The following is a 13,019-nucleotide window of genomic DNA, read 5'->3' on the forward strand; positions in this document are numbered from 1 at the left end:
CACCTGCCTCTGCCTCCCAAGTGCTGGGATTAAAGGCGTGTGCCACCACTGCCCGGCTTCATCCAGAGGTCTTTAGAAGGGCCGTGATTTCCCCACGAGAGTATATATGGTTGGTGAGCCCTCTCATTGCTGTAAGAAGACCTTCCTGTAGTTTTGTGGGGGAACAGGGCAGAGACTCATCACACAGCTTCCAAATCTGACGCTCTCTCCATTCTACTGCACTGACCTCCTGACAGGCTCTCACAAGCTAGCTGGTCCTGAAGCCACACTGAAGCAACAATGCCAAGCCATTCATAGAACCCAAAGGGCAGGTGCTGAAGACAAAAGTTGAAGGGACAGTGGGAGCTTCTTCTCTAACAGAGGCCTGGTGTTGCCACACAGGGTCTCGTGCCCACAGACCCTGCAGAGGCAAGTCAGGCTCATAAGCCCTCCCTGGCTGGGTATGCTTCAACCCCCAGGAGCTGGGGGCGGGGCCTCCGGAGCTTAGGAGGGAGCTTTGAGGGTCTGTTTGACTTTGGTTCTTCTTGTGGAGAACCTTAGTTGCATCTGGACAGTGAGGCTCTGAAATGGGACCTGTCATGGACACTGGATCAAGCAGACATGCTGGCTCAAGAATATGGTCAGCAGAAGTGGATAGTGAGAGAGCATGAGGAAACAGCCACTAAAAGGAGAAGCAAAACTTCCTAGGGAGGGGACCTTAGCTGACGCTTAGAGAGGGGTGTAGGATTATTCAAGGCTGCAGCGTGGGTTTTCTCCCTATGGGCATGTGATAGCTCTCTGTGGTCTTCTAAAGCATGCTGAGTGGGCAGAAGAGAGCTGTCCTGTGGTCCCCACAGAGTAGGCAGCGCTTCTCATGTGAGGTTGCCAATCTCCCTGGGGACTCTGGGAAAGGCAGCAATGAGCTCCTTACATGCCCAGGTCTGCCAGAGGCTCTTAAAATGAACCAGTGGGAAGACGGACGGGATTCTCTGACCTGGGTGAGGCTTGCTGTCTAGTCCCACAAGGGGGGGTACCCTGAAGATGGGGATGGAAGTAGAAGATGCCATTGATAGGACTGCCAATTCTAGACACAGTGGGAAGATAGGAAGCTCACAGAGCTAGGACTTTGGGACTGACATCGAGGCCTGGGTACCAATCCAGACATCAGTAAGCAACTTCTTTCGTAAATTGTAGGGATCAGACTGGATGATTTCTGTTCATAACAATAAGGAAATGTCCATGGGGTTGGTGGTGTATGACTGCAAACCCATTACTTGAGAGGTGAAGGCAGGAAGGTCCTATATTCAAGGCCAGCTAGAGACTATACAGTGAAACGGTGTTTCAAAAGATAAACAGATAACCAGCTAGTCTTCCAAAACGAATGGTAAGGTATCTGCCCTAACTGGAGGTTCCAGGGCATGGGTTCTAAGGTTGGAACACTTGGACGCAGACTGAAGTCATTCATCACTTGGGAACTGAGTTGCACGTGACTAAACCTCTCTGTGCCTCAGTTTCCCATCCAGGGACGATGAACCCATCTACTCTCCTCCCCGAGATCACGTGAAAGGATGCCAAGGTAGATGGCCTGTAACTTGGTAGACCTGGGTGCTATGCCCTGGCTGCCCTGACTGTACCTAGTGGAAACCACTGGCCATCAATGCCATTTTCAACCAGTATCTCGCATCCTGGTAAGCTTGTTGTCTCCCAGGGTATCTTTCTCACTATTTCCTTTAGACCAATGTTTATAGTCCAGCTCTGGGCCCTATCTCAGGATGGGGGTGGGGATGGGGCTCTTGAGAGGCCACACAAAAGGTGATGGGCTAAGGACAGGATCAAAGGTTGAGACACTCGCAGGGAGTCCTCCTGACTCTCCAGCAGCCTCCAAAGGGCGGGGCTTCCTGGGACTGAGGATTCCTTGGCTCCCCACCTGACCGGTTTGGAGAATTTCAAAGGAGGGACTGAGTCATCATGGTTTATCTAAGCAGTAAATGACCATTTGGATTCTTCCTGGGGACAGCAGCCTGGACAGGCAAACAGACACTCTGAACACTAGGAGCAGTCCTTGGCTGGTGTGAGGATCTCATCCCAAGACATCCAGAGATAAGCCTAAGAACTGCATACGTCCTATTCTGGGTTCCATAGATTGTGTCCTCCTTTAGGTGAAGGGAGAAGGCCCATTGTGACTGGCACACGTGTACACATCTGTCTCTTCTACCTCTGATATTAAACATCTCTGAGACAGGGACCTTCTCCTGGCTATTTCTCTCTCACACTTACAGTCCCTGATGAGTGCCCATTTCTCTCCTGGGCACTTCACAGCTTTGACAGACTTTGTTAGATTCAAAAAATCCTGAGAAGTAAATAAGAAATGGCTACACAAAGCTCACAGCCAGTTTCTCAATGCACAGAGGCCCAGGAAACCCAGAGCACAGCCCTAGAGGCCGTTTATGGGGAGCTACCACACTAACTCTTTCCTAGCTGGGCCAGTAAGAAACTGAGGCTGGACTTGGAGAGGAGCATTGTTCCCTGTTGCCCACGTGCACACTGGACAAAGGATACATGATGCTGGCACACCAAGGATTTTGGATGGCGAAGAGATGGAAGAAAGGCTTTGCTTCGAGGCAAGAACTCTCAAGTTAAAGCATAGGTCTTTCTGCCAGTAATGGAGGAGACCATGCTGGGTTTCTCAGCTGTGAGGCATGGGCCTTAGCTCCCAACCTGCTGAAGGCTGTTACTCCCACACACCAGAGCAGAAGTACCCAGCCACCTTTCTGGTTTGCGTTAAGGACCCTTCTCTCTAGATAGACACTTTCTTTTGATGCTCTGGGTCAGTCAGCCTTGTGGCTTCACTTTGGGACTGGCTTGTACCACCCGCCTCTCTTGACGGCATCTGCTAGGTGTTCTCACTGTAAGCAGAGCCACTGTAAGCAACCTCAAGTAGTTTGCGTTTACCACCCTGACTCTTTTTTCAATTCTCCCACGTTCAACAATGTGATGCGCCCTCTGATTATGGAGGGGAAAAGTACAGCTGGGCATTTGATGCTGTGAACAAGCCACTTGGAGCTGGCCTTTCTCTTTCCTGCCACACAAGAGTCCCACCTAAGCATCAAGATGTAGTCTACGACCCCATGGCCACCTTCTCCAGGCTTGCCCATCCCTTCAGCTCGGTCACTCCAAGAGCGCCGGTGATCCTCCGCTGGCCCCCAGCCCCGTGCAGTAAGTCTCTCAGTCTCTGACCACAGCGCCTTGAGCGCCGCCGGGAGGAACTGATTCAACCCTTCGGTTCAAAGATGAGGAAACTGAGGCTCAGAGATAGAAGTGACCGCGAATCAAAGTGGCCTTCAGATGCCAGCTTTCTTCCCGCCTCTCACCCCTACACCAGCGCGACTGAGCTCTCGGTAATGTGGAGGGCTGGTGGGGTTGGAGAGTAGCGGACGGGCAGGGTACAGGGCGCGGGTGTCCGCACCCACCGGCCCAGCAGGTCCCTCCCGGCCTGACCCAGACTCACTTTGCCGAAAGCGTGTTGATGGAGCCGGTGACCAACATGAGCCCGGCCAGGAACAACTGGTACTTAGTCCAGGCCATAGTGGTGGACACGAGAGACCACTTGAACTAGCAGCTCCAACCCGGGTCACCCGGGATGAGGTGTCTCCTACTCAAGAACTTCCGGGCCGGGAGTCACATGACCCCACTGGCCCCGCCCCGCCCGCTAGCCCCGCCCCCGGAGCTGCCGCTGGTCAGCGGTAGGCGAGCTGGAGAACCAGAGTGCAGGGTCCCCGGCCAAGGCTACTAGATTTTCTTTTCTTTTCCATTGCTCGGCTTCTTTTTCTTTTTGCACTGCTAGTGTCTCATGCGTGCTGAATGAGCCCTGTACTTCTGCAGCGTACACTCCCAGCCCTTGCCCTCCCGGTTTGTAAAATGGACGCTTGGGGTCATGTAGAGATGCTAAGGCAATCTTAGAGCATTTTGTGAACAATTTTGAGAGGTTGAGACTGACTACTTGGTAGTAGTTACAGCGTTGGAATCTCCTTTCTCCAGGATCTCCAGAGAACTGGAGTCCTGAGAGAGATGTCCCTAGGGATCCCAGCCCGTTGAATTGCTCACATCTTTCAGTAAAGGGGCATTTGAGTCGAGTTCTAGCTTCCAGTAGGATGTTTAACAGCTAAAACTAAAAAGCACAAACTGGGTGTGCATTCCTAGCACTTGAAAAGTGGAAGCCAGTTTCCACTATATAAGGAGTCTGAGACCAGCCTGACTAACTAAGTAAACAAATAATTAAAATAAAACAAAAACCTAAACCCAGAGAAGCCCAAGGATTTAAGGTTATGTTTATGAGTGGCAGTGGTGTGTGTGTATGTTTGTGTGTGTGTGTACTCATATTTATGTGTGTGTTGGGGGTGTGGACTTGAAGATAAAACACTATGGCTTTTGTATAGTTCCTGCATTAAGCTTCCCCACTTACCCTTCAGGACCCCTATAAATACAGTTCAGAAGCATCCCTAGAAAAAGAACAGACCTCGGTTTGTGTGTAGAGGGTTTCTAGCATTTAATTATTTAGTTTTTGAGACAGGATTTTGTTATACTAGCCAGAATGTCTTCCAGCTCACTATGTACTCCAAGATGGACTCCAGTTCATGACTGGCTATCAGTTTGTTAAAAAATACATTTATTTATTTACTTGTGTGTTATTGGAGGGCACTTTCAAGGCTTGTGTGGTACGTGTGGAGGTCAGAGGACAACTTAAGGGAGTGGGTTTTCCGCTGCTAACTGCCTACCTTCCTGATCCTTGTCCATATGACTGGCAGCCCATGTCCTACCACAGGTAAAAACAAAACCCCAAATACCCTTGATGGCCATTTGACCTACCATACATAGTTCCTCTGTTTCTGAAGATCCTATTACTGCAGGTATGAAAAGAAAGGGTCTCTGGACCACTTCTTCCTGGTTCCCTGAACTTGTGAACATGGGTAGTATAGACCCAGAAAAAGAATCTTCAAGGGATTGTAACATCTGTTTTAGAAGATGAGATAGAGAATGTATTGTAAGTGGGGTCTTGGACAAAAATATAGGAGGCTGTCATACAGAGAAGGAAACATCTTTCATGCAATAAGGGTCATGTGTGGCCAGGCAGTGGTGGCACATGCCTTTAATCCCAGCACTTGGGAGGCAGAGGCAGGTGGATTTCTGAGTTCCAGGCCAGCCTGGTCTACAGAGTGAGTTCCAGGACAGCCAGGGCTATACAGAGAAGCCCTGTCTTGGAAAAAAAAGGGTCATGTGTTGGATAGGTCTTGGACCTGCAGAACATTCCAGAATTTTTCTTCACAAAATTTTTCACTTCTTTTTTTTCACTTCGCTTCACTTCTTCAGTGAAGCAGAGATAAAAGATCCAAAAGGTAACTTCTTATGAGCTATGTGTCCCCCACAGTACTTTTAGTTTTGTGTTATTTCAAAGGAAGTAATAATTTATCCAAAACTGTTTCCTGAGACTTTGGAGACATAGATGAAACACAACTGTGTCCTAAAGGGACACCATCTGCCAAGCCCCCCCCGCCCCCCCCGCCACCCCTTGGGAGGCAGTTCTTATTGACTACAGTAGGACTCTGGACTATTTTCCCATAGGTTCAGGCCAAGGATACTTGCCTGACATAAACATTACTAATGACCTTGGTGTCACTAGCCCGACATGATGTCACTAGCAGAGCAGTCTTTGTCTCTAGAGCCACATTAGAAAGTGAATTTTAATTAATTATATCATGCTGTGAGCATTCATCAAGGAGCTGTCTCTGGAGTCTGGTACATAGGAGGATTTATTGGCAAAGGCACATAGAGCCCACCAAGTGTAAGGTCCAGAGTCAAGTACTGCTCCCAGAGTAGCCAGACAAGGTCATTGCTTTGGAGAAGTTCAGGATGCCGTGGAGGAGAGCGGTGGGCATTGACTGTATGCCATCTGAGGATCTATAGGAGGCAAAGGATGCTGGAGGAAAGGGGTGATTTCTCAGGGAGGCAGGAGGTGGACGATGACAGTGACAACCAGAATGATGCTAGATCAGGTAGTGTTCAAGCCTGTGTCCAGAGCTTGACCTCTGCCTCAGTTTACATAGCAGCCTGTCAGTGAAATGGGTTAGTCAGAACTAACCCATTTCACCAAAAATACCATACACTAAAAGCAATGAGTTTTGTAGTAGAGAAAGTTTATTGGCAAAGAAACCAAATGTAGAAGTGGGAAATGACTTCCTCCTCTTCCTCTGCCTTTCTTTCCTTCACCTCTTCTCCCTTCTCCTCCTCCTTCGTTAAGACAGGATCTCTTGTAGCCCAGGATGGCTTTCCTACATAGCTGAGAATGACCTGTACTCCTGATCCTTCTGTAACCCCAAGTGCTGGGATTGTAAGTGTGTACCACCATGAATAGGTAGGTATTTGATCTTATTCTTAGATGGTTCTTGGGAAAGGCTTCTAAACTCCTAAGTATACATACTGACATTTGTCAACTCTTTTATTAGTAATGTTTAACAGACGGGTGTGGCCCACCAAGCAAGGGCTTTAGTCTTGTGAAACTGGGATTCAGAAAAGCTTTAAACAGGGACTTGAAGGGAGAGAAGGATAGCTCCAGGAAGAGAGAAGGTGCCTCTTTCCTTCTCTCTCTCTCTCTCTCTCTCTCTCTCTCTCTCTCTTTCTCTTGTTTCCTTCTTTGTTTCTTTTTCTTTTCTTTTCTTTTTTTTTTTTTTCCAGAAAGGGTTTCTCTGTGTAGCCCTGGCTGTCCTGGAACTCACTCTGTAGACCAGGCTGGCCTTGAACTCAGAAATCTAACTGCCTCTGCCTCCCAAGTGCTGGGATTAAAGGCACCACTGCCCAGCTAGCCACTTTCTGTAGAAAGACCATGTGGATGTAATGTCCTGGAGTGGTTAGACAGTGCTCACTCCAGGGAGTGACTTAAAGAGTTTCTAGGTCTTTCCTACCAGCTGGAATGGACCTTGGAGATGAAAACTGGCAGGATTAGCATGCCTGCCTACCCTAGGCAGGAAGATGGGTTGAGGCCTCAAGGCCTCAGGAAGCAAACTGAAAGTGGGTTGGTGTGTTCCCACAGAAGCTGTACAAGATCTACACTTTTCCTTTCTGCAAAATGGAAACAGTATTAACAGCTTGTGTATCAAAGAAGACAGACAGAAGTGGGCACAAAACAGCCAGAGAGGATTAGTTTGTAAGATCCATCTAGAATACAGCACAAAACCTCAGGCTGGGCCATCGAAGAGTACTTCACACACTGCATAAACTTAAGCCAGTCTTCCGTAGACCAGGAGCCTTGTCAACACATTTGCATGTTACCTTCAAAGGGCCTCTAACTTCCAGTTCCAAATAAATGCTTACTTCAGACCCTGCTTTTGTATTCAGCCGACTGCCAGTCTGCTTGTGGCTTGTCTAAGAGCCTAAACATTTCCCCGACCAATTTAATCATATTCTGGATTAGAAAAGAATTACTTTATCTTGGGAAGGACATAGATAGGTGCACAGATGGGCAAAGTCAAACTTGATTTTAAAAGCAGTTTTTGCTGCATAATCTGGGGTCATTCCCCTCCCTCCATCCAGTTCCCTGGCCAGAGTGTGATCTTCCCTCTGGACAGGCTGGGTGTGCTGCCGACCACTTCCTTTAAGGTGGTATTGAAAGACAGCTATCTGGGGTTGTGGTTGGACAGAAAAGCAAGATGCTTGAGAGAAAGAAGGGTGGGTTATACCTTGGAGGAGAAATTGGGGCAAGGGAACCAGTTCAGATCTGACAAGGATAGTGTGTGACTTGTTTACTCCATGGGGGAGATGAGTAGACTGTCCACACTAGCAGACAGGTGTGGACACTGGTCCATAGCTCCTCTTGGCTGACTTTACAGCTGGTTTCCATGGTGACCAGAGATAATTGGAAAAAAAAAGTCACTTGCTCCTTCCAGCTTCAGGCCCACATACAGCCATGCTCAAGCATCTTTTTCTTTCTTATCTCTGTTCCTCTACCACCCCCTCTCTTTCTAGCCAATGCTGATCACTTATTTTGGGGTGAATCATTTCACTTGTTTTGGGGTGAATCACTGGATCCCAGAAGCTGGTGTTTGACTCTCTTCTTGGAGCAGAATCAAGGCGGATTCAGCTGGAGTGCAGTCTCTGTTAAATTTGATTTCAGAGGAGTGACTCATATATCGCAGTCCTTGTCACTTACAGACAGGGACACATTCTGAGATATGTGTCACACATTCTGAGATATGTGTCATTAGGTGTGAATGAGTGAACACCACAGGCTGCTACCAAATACTAACACAGTCACAATGTCACTAGGTAATATGACCTGGAGTTCATTGTTGACAAAGTTATTATTGGCCTGATACTACATGGGACAATACTAAGCTGGATTAATTATGATTGTGTATGTGTGTGTATGTATGCACATATGTGTGCATGTGCATGTGTGTATGTATGTCTGTGCATGTGTGTGTCTGCATGTGCATATATGTGTGCATGTGTATGCATATGCAGAGGCAAGGGACAATTTCAGGACAAATTGAGGCTCTTTTTTTTATTTTATTTTTAGTTTTTTGGTTATTTTTGCTCTCTCTTCCTGCCTCTCCTCCTTTTCTCTTTGGACAGAGTATAGCCTGGAAATTGAAATGTAGACCAGGCTGTCCTTGAACTCCCAGAGACCCACCTGCCTCTGCCCTGTGACTGCTGGGATTAGAGTGCACGGCTTTCTTTTTCTTTTTATGTTTGTCTTTTCTTCCTTTTTCTTTTCTGGTACTAGGAATAGAACCAGGGTCCTCTGCATGCTAAGTACATACTTTGCTGGCCCTCCTCATCCCTCTTTAAAAGAAATAAAAATCCCTAACATCTATTTTCTCCTGACATCTATTCTGCCCCAGTGGAGATGACTCACTGGGGCTCTCCTGAGGCTGTGTGGTCCTCAGATCTGTGGTTGTGCCCAGGAAAGAAGAGTCTTCAAGTTCTGCCTGGAAGACAGAGCTATGGCTGAGTCAAGTGCCCATTTCTTGCCTCCAGTAGGGACAAGGGTCATTGTAGGCAATGAAAGGCCCTAAAACTAAAGCCACGGATGTTACTCTAGCATGAGTAGGTTTCTATTCCACTATAGTTTGGCAGGAGCACTGCCAAGTACCTAAGCTGTGGCTCAGTTTCCCTTGGCCATAGAGTTCACATCTTTTTTTTTTTTTTAAAGATTTATTTATTATGTAAACAGCCTGCTTGGATGTATGCCTGCAGGCCAGAAGATGGCAACGGATCTCATTACAGATGGTTATGAGCCCTAGAGCTCACATCTTAACTCTCACTTTGTTTCATCTTTCTCCCACTGGCCTGGAAATTACCAAGTAGACAACCTGGCTGGTCACACTGGTTTGGAAATTACCAAATGTTGCAGCTGCCTGCGAGACACAAGATCCTCCTGTCTCTACCTTCCCAGTGCTGGGATTGCTAGTTTCTTCCTTTCTTACTAACTGACACCAGCAGGGTTGGATGTCAGCCTCATCCTGGGAGCCTCAGGCCTCTCAGCCTTAATCACTTCTCTGATTGGGATGAAGAAGAGAACCCACTCTATCAGTCTGGGGCAAGGCACTTATAGTAGATTTCGAGACCCAGACAGGTAGAGATCCTTCCCCACTTTTGTATAAAGAGTGTTCCCCTACACAAAAAGCACAAGTGTGAGTCTCTCTGGGAAAACCTCTCATCTGATTCAACCCCATCACATACCAGAGTTAGAAACTGAGGCCACACCAAGGAAACCCAAACTCACCATGCCAAGGAACAAATCCACCATCTTCCCCAGCCACCCACACAGCTGTATCAGTGTCTTTAGCCCCGCCATGTTTGGAAGTCAATATCCCACTTTTGGGTAATTGACGGGAACTCCCAGAAGGTATAGCGAAGGACCCGAGCAGGGAGGCAAAGAGCACAGCTAGTTAATCAGTCTCGGTTACCGTGTGATCTGGTTGGTCATTATACTGGGAATGGTCAGGTCTCACCTCATCCTCTGTAGAAAAGCTACTACCTCCCGGGTGGGGTGATTCTTGTCACAAGATGTTTATCTGGCAAACCGGCTGTTTCTGGAACCCAAGATGATTGCTGGAGCAAGAGACAGGTGTCAAATGGAGGCAGAGACAACAATCGTTCATCTTTAGTGTTTTATCTTTATTATTGTATGTAAATCACACTTATACAATGGGTTTTATTATGACATAATGTCTGTTTTCCTCTCCCATCCCCACTGCTTCTCTTTCTCATGTCTTCTTTCATGCTTCTCTGTGTGTGACACTGTGCGTTTCGTTAGGGTTGTTCACAGGCACACAGGCACCTACACTCCTGAAGAAAATGCCTTTGTCTCCACCAGACTCTACCAGTTGTGGACAAACTCTCAGGCAGGTAGCCTCTTGAGACCCTCCCCGCTCCATGACAGGATGCTAGCAGATCTAACCACAATAGCTCCTGAGTTCAAGCTATACCATGTTTGGACGTCAGTATCCCACACCACAACTCCCTTTTCCCTCTCTAAAACACTTTAGTTATTGTATGTGTGTGGGCATGGGCCACAGTGCCTGTGTGCAGGTCAGAGGACAATTGGTGTTTTAGTGATGTGAACAAAAATCCAATATAAACAAGATTAAACATAAAAGGAAAACAGCCTGTGAGGGCAATCCTACTATCAGGACAAAAGGACGTTTCTCTGGGGAACCATGAGAGACTGCTTATCATCATGTATCCTAAAGGGGTGCTATAGCACAGCGAACGTCCTTCTCACCTGTCAATAGCAATTTCATTGATTTTAAAGATCTCCTTTTTGTATTTATTTATTATGTATGTGCAAATGAGTGTGCGCAGTCTCTTGTGGAAGCCAGAGGACAACTTGCAGGAGTTGGTTCTCTCCTTCCATCATTGGGCCTTAGGGACTGAACTCAGGTCACCAGGCTGGGCAGTTAGTGCCTTACCTACCATTTCTCAGGCCTGAGTGGACAAGAAGATGATGGGTAAGATGCTGGAAAATGATACACTGATGTCAAGGCAGTGCATAACCTCAGAAGAAGACAATTTGATTACATCTACAAAAATCACAAGTGTATACCCCATGTCCTAGCATGGAGTTGCCATGTGTCCCTGGGCTCTATGCTGCTAGACATTTTGTTGTCGTTGCATGGCATAATGAAAAATATGTTTACACTTTTATCATGCTTGAGTTTTTTGGGTTAAGAGCCAAAATGAATCCTAATGGAAAACTGCAACAGATCCATGTCCAAAAATTTATTCTAACATGTTTCCCCACCTCACAAAAAATGTTCACTATCGGGATGGATATTGGGAGCCCCTTGATGTCCTCCAAAACATCAACAGTCACCTAATGCCTATTAGGAAAGGATTAACTAAATGATGTCAACTCCATATACTACACAGTATCACTTTATAACAGTCAAGATGCTCCTTGTGTGCACAGCTGTGTTGAGAGCACTATGTATGTTTGGTGTTTCATGCAGAGATGCAAGGGTCTACACATATTTGTGAGTATATGGAAAGTCTGGCTGGACATGTGGAAACTGGTAACTGAGTGGTGGTGTCCTTGGGTGAGAGACTCCCTCTTCATGGCATGCATTTTTGTGCTTCTTGAATTTTATACAGTGTGTAAACTTACCTACTCATAAAGGTAACAGAATAAAAAACAAAGTTACAGGAACAAAGTGGGAGCATCCAGCAAATGGGGCAAGTCTACCAGAACTGAAGGCTACATCCTGCGCCTAGACACTCAGCTTGCAGCAAATCAGGGAAGCATGCCTTGCTGCCCAAGAGTTGGGTGAGGAATGGTTCAGGAATCTGGATTCCATTTTGCTGTGCAACATAAGGCTGGTCACTTCCTCTCTCTGAACCCTTCAGCTGGGCCACCAGATGGGCTTCTCCCACATCACAGGCTTTCGGTCTGGCCACGTCGAGGTCTGCTAGGAGCCACCAGATGGCGTGCTGACCCTGCCACGGGAGGATAGACGCTGCTGTGCCAGCCAGCCTTTAAAGCCGATTGTGGGTCACCTGAGGCAATTTTGGCACCGGAAAGCAAACCCCCAGCAGAGACATTATCTTGGACATTATGGGGCGATTAGCTAGTTCAAAGAGGTTTAGAAAAACAAGAAAGAGTCCCGAAGGTTCAGTTTCCTCAAGGGTCAGAGAGGAGAGAACACAGCCAAACCTCCTTAACCAGAACGGCAAGGTGGCACAGCCAAAAGGTTGAGAGCCAGCGTTTGACAGGAAGTTTCTTTCTATGCTTTTCATGATGGAGGCAGAACCCCGGAGAGCCTCGTATATGAAATCAGTATTGAGGCAGGCTGTCGGCCTCTCTGAGACTTAGATTATTACCTGTAAAATGGGTGTGACATTGTAGCTCCCATATGGGGTTACTGTCAAAAAGGTGTGTGCAGTTCCACAGGAAGCTCGTGTCCTGGACACATTAAAGAATTAGTATACATAGTGATCACTCTTATAACTCACAGGATGGCCCCTCTTCAAAGGGATTGATGTCCACAGACCTCTGGGAGGCAGAGGGGCTTCTGGGAGGAAGAAGCATGGGCGAGGGTAGTGTCTTCCCATACTGCACTCTGCTTGCTGGGTTCTCAAGCAAGTTCCTGGCTGGTAGATACAGACATTCTTCAGATTTTTCTTTTTATGGGGACATGTGAGGAAAGTAGTGAACGTCTTTGCTTAAAAGCAGCTCTGTTTAAGGGCCATCAAGTGTAAACACCGTGGCCTAAGGAAAATGGATGGCCTTTTAAAGGAGTCTTTGGTCAAAGCTTCATTTAAAAATGGCTGGAAACCACTAGGGCTGGTAACGTTTGATGTTTAGTGACTCAGGGCAAAATGACCTCTTCCCTACAGCAGAGGGAAGATGACAAGTGGGCAAGATGCCACAGAGGGACGCTCTTGCCTGAGAGAGGCGCTAGAGCCCGAGTGGGTGGGACCTCAGCTCAGCCCGGGTGGGTGGGGCCTCAGCTCAGGTGGGTGGGGCCTCTTCTCAGTTCCTCCCC

The 13,019-nt window shown here is 47.4% G+C and overlaps 1 protein-coding gene across 4 annotated transcripts in view; it reads right to left on the minus strand.

Annotated features, from left to right (window-relative positions):
• Positions 1-12,553, minus strand: part of Slc35f6 (solute carrier family 35 member F6) — a 22,457-nt gene extending 9,904 nt beyond the window's left edge. Inside the window, exons 1-2 of one of the 4 annotated variants that reach the window (XM_031356611.1) lie at positions 12,487-12,553; positions 9,987-10,086 (exon numbers count right to left, since the gene is read on the minus strand). In XM_031356611.1, the coding sequence (XP_031212471.1) occupies positions 9,987-9,991 (5 nt within the window). In that variant the 5' untranslated portion in view covers positions 9,992-10,086; positions 12,487-12,553. Of the gene's footprint in view, positions 1-3,487; positions 3,655-9,986; positions 10,087-12,354 lie in introns of those variants that run through there. The other 3 variants (XM_031356610.1, XM_031356609.1, XM_031356612.1) reach the window with 3 other exon arrangements.
• Between the last annotated feature and the right edge of the window lie 466 nt (positions 12,554-13,019).

Source organism: Mastomys coucha, unplaced genomic scaffold, assembly GCF_008632895.1.
Source record: "Mastomys coucha isolate ucsf_1 unplaced genomic scaffold, UCSF_Mcou_1 pScaffold6, whole genome shotgun sequence".
NCBI lineage: Eukaryota > Metazoa > Chordata > Mammalia > Rodentia > Muridae > Mastomys > Mastomys coucha.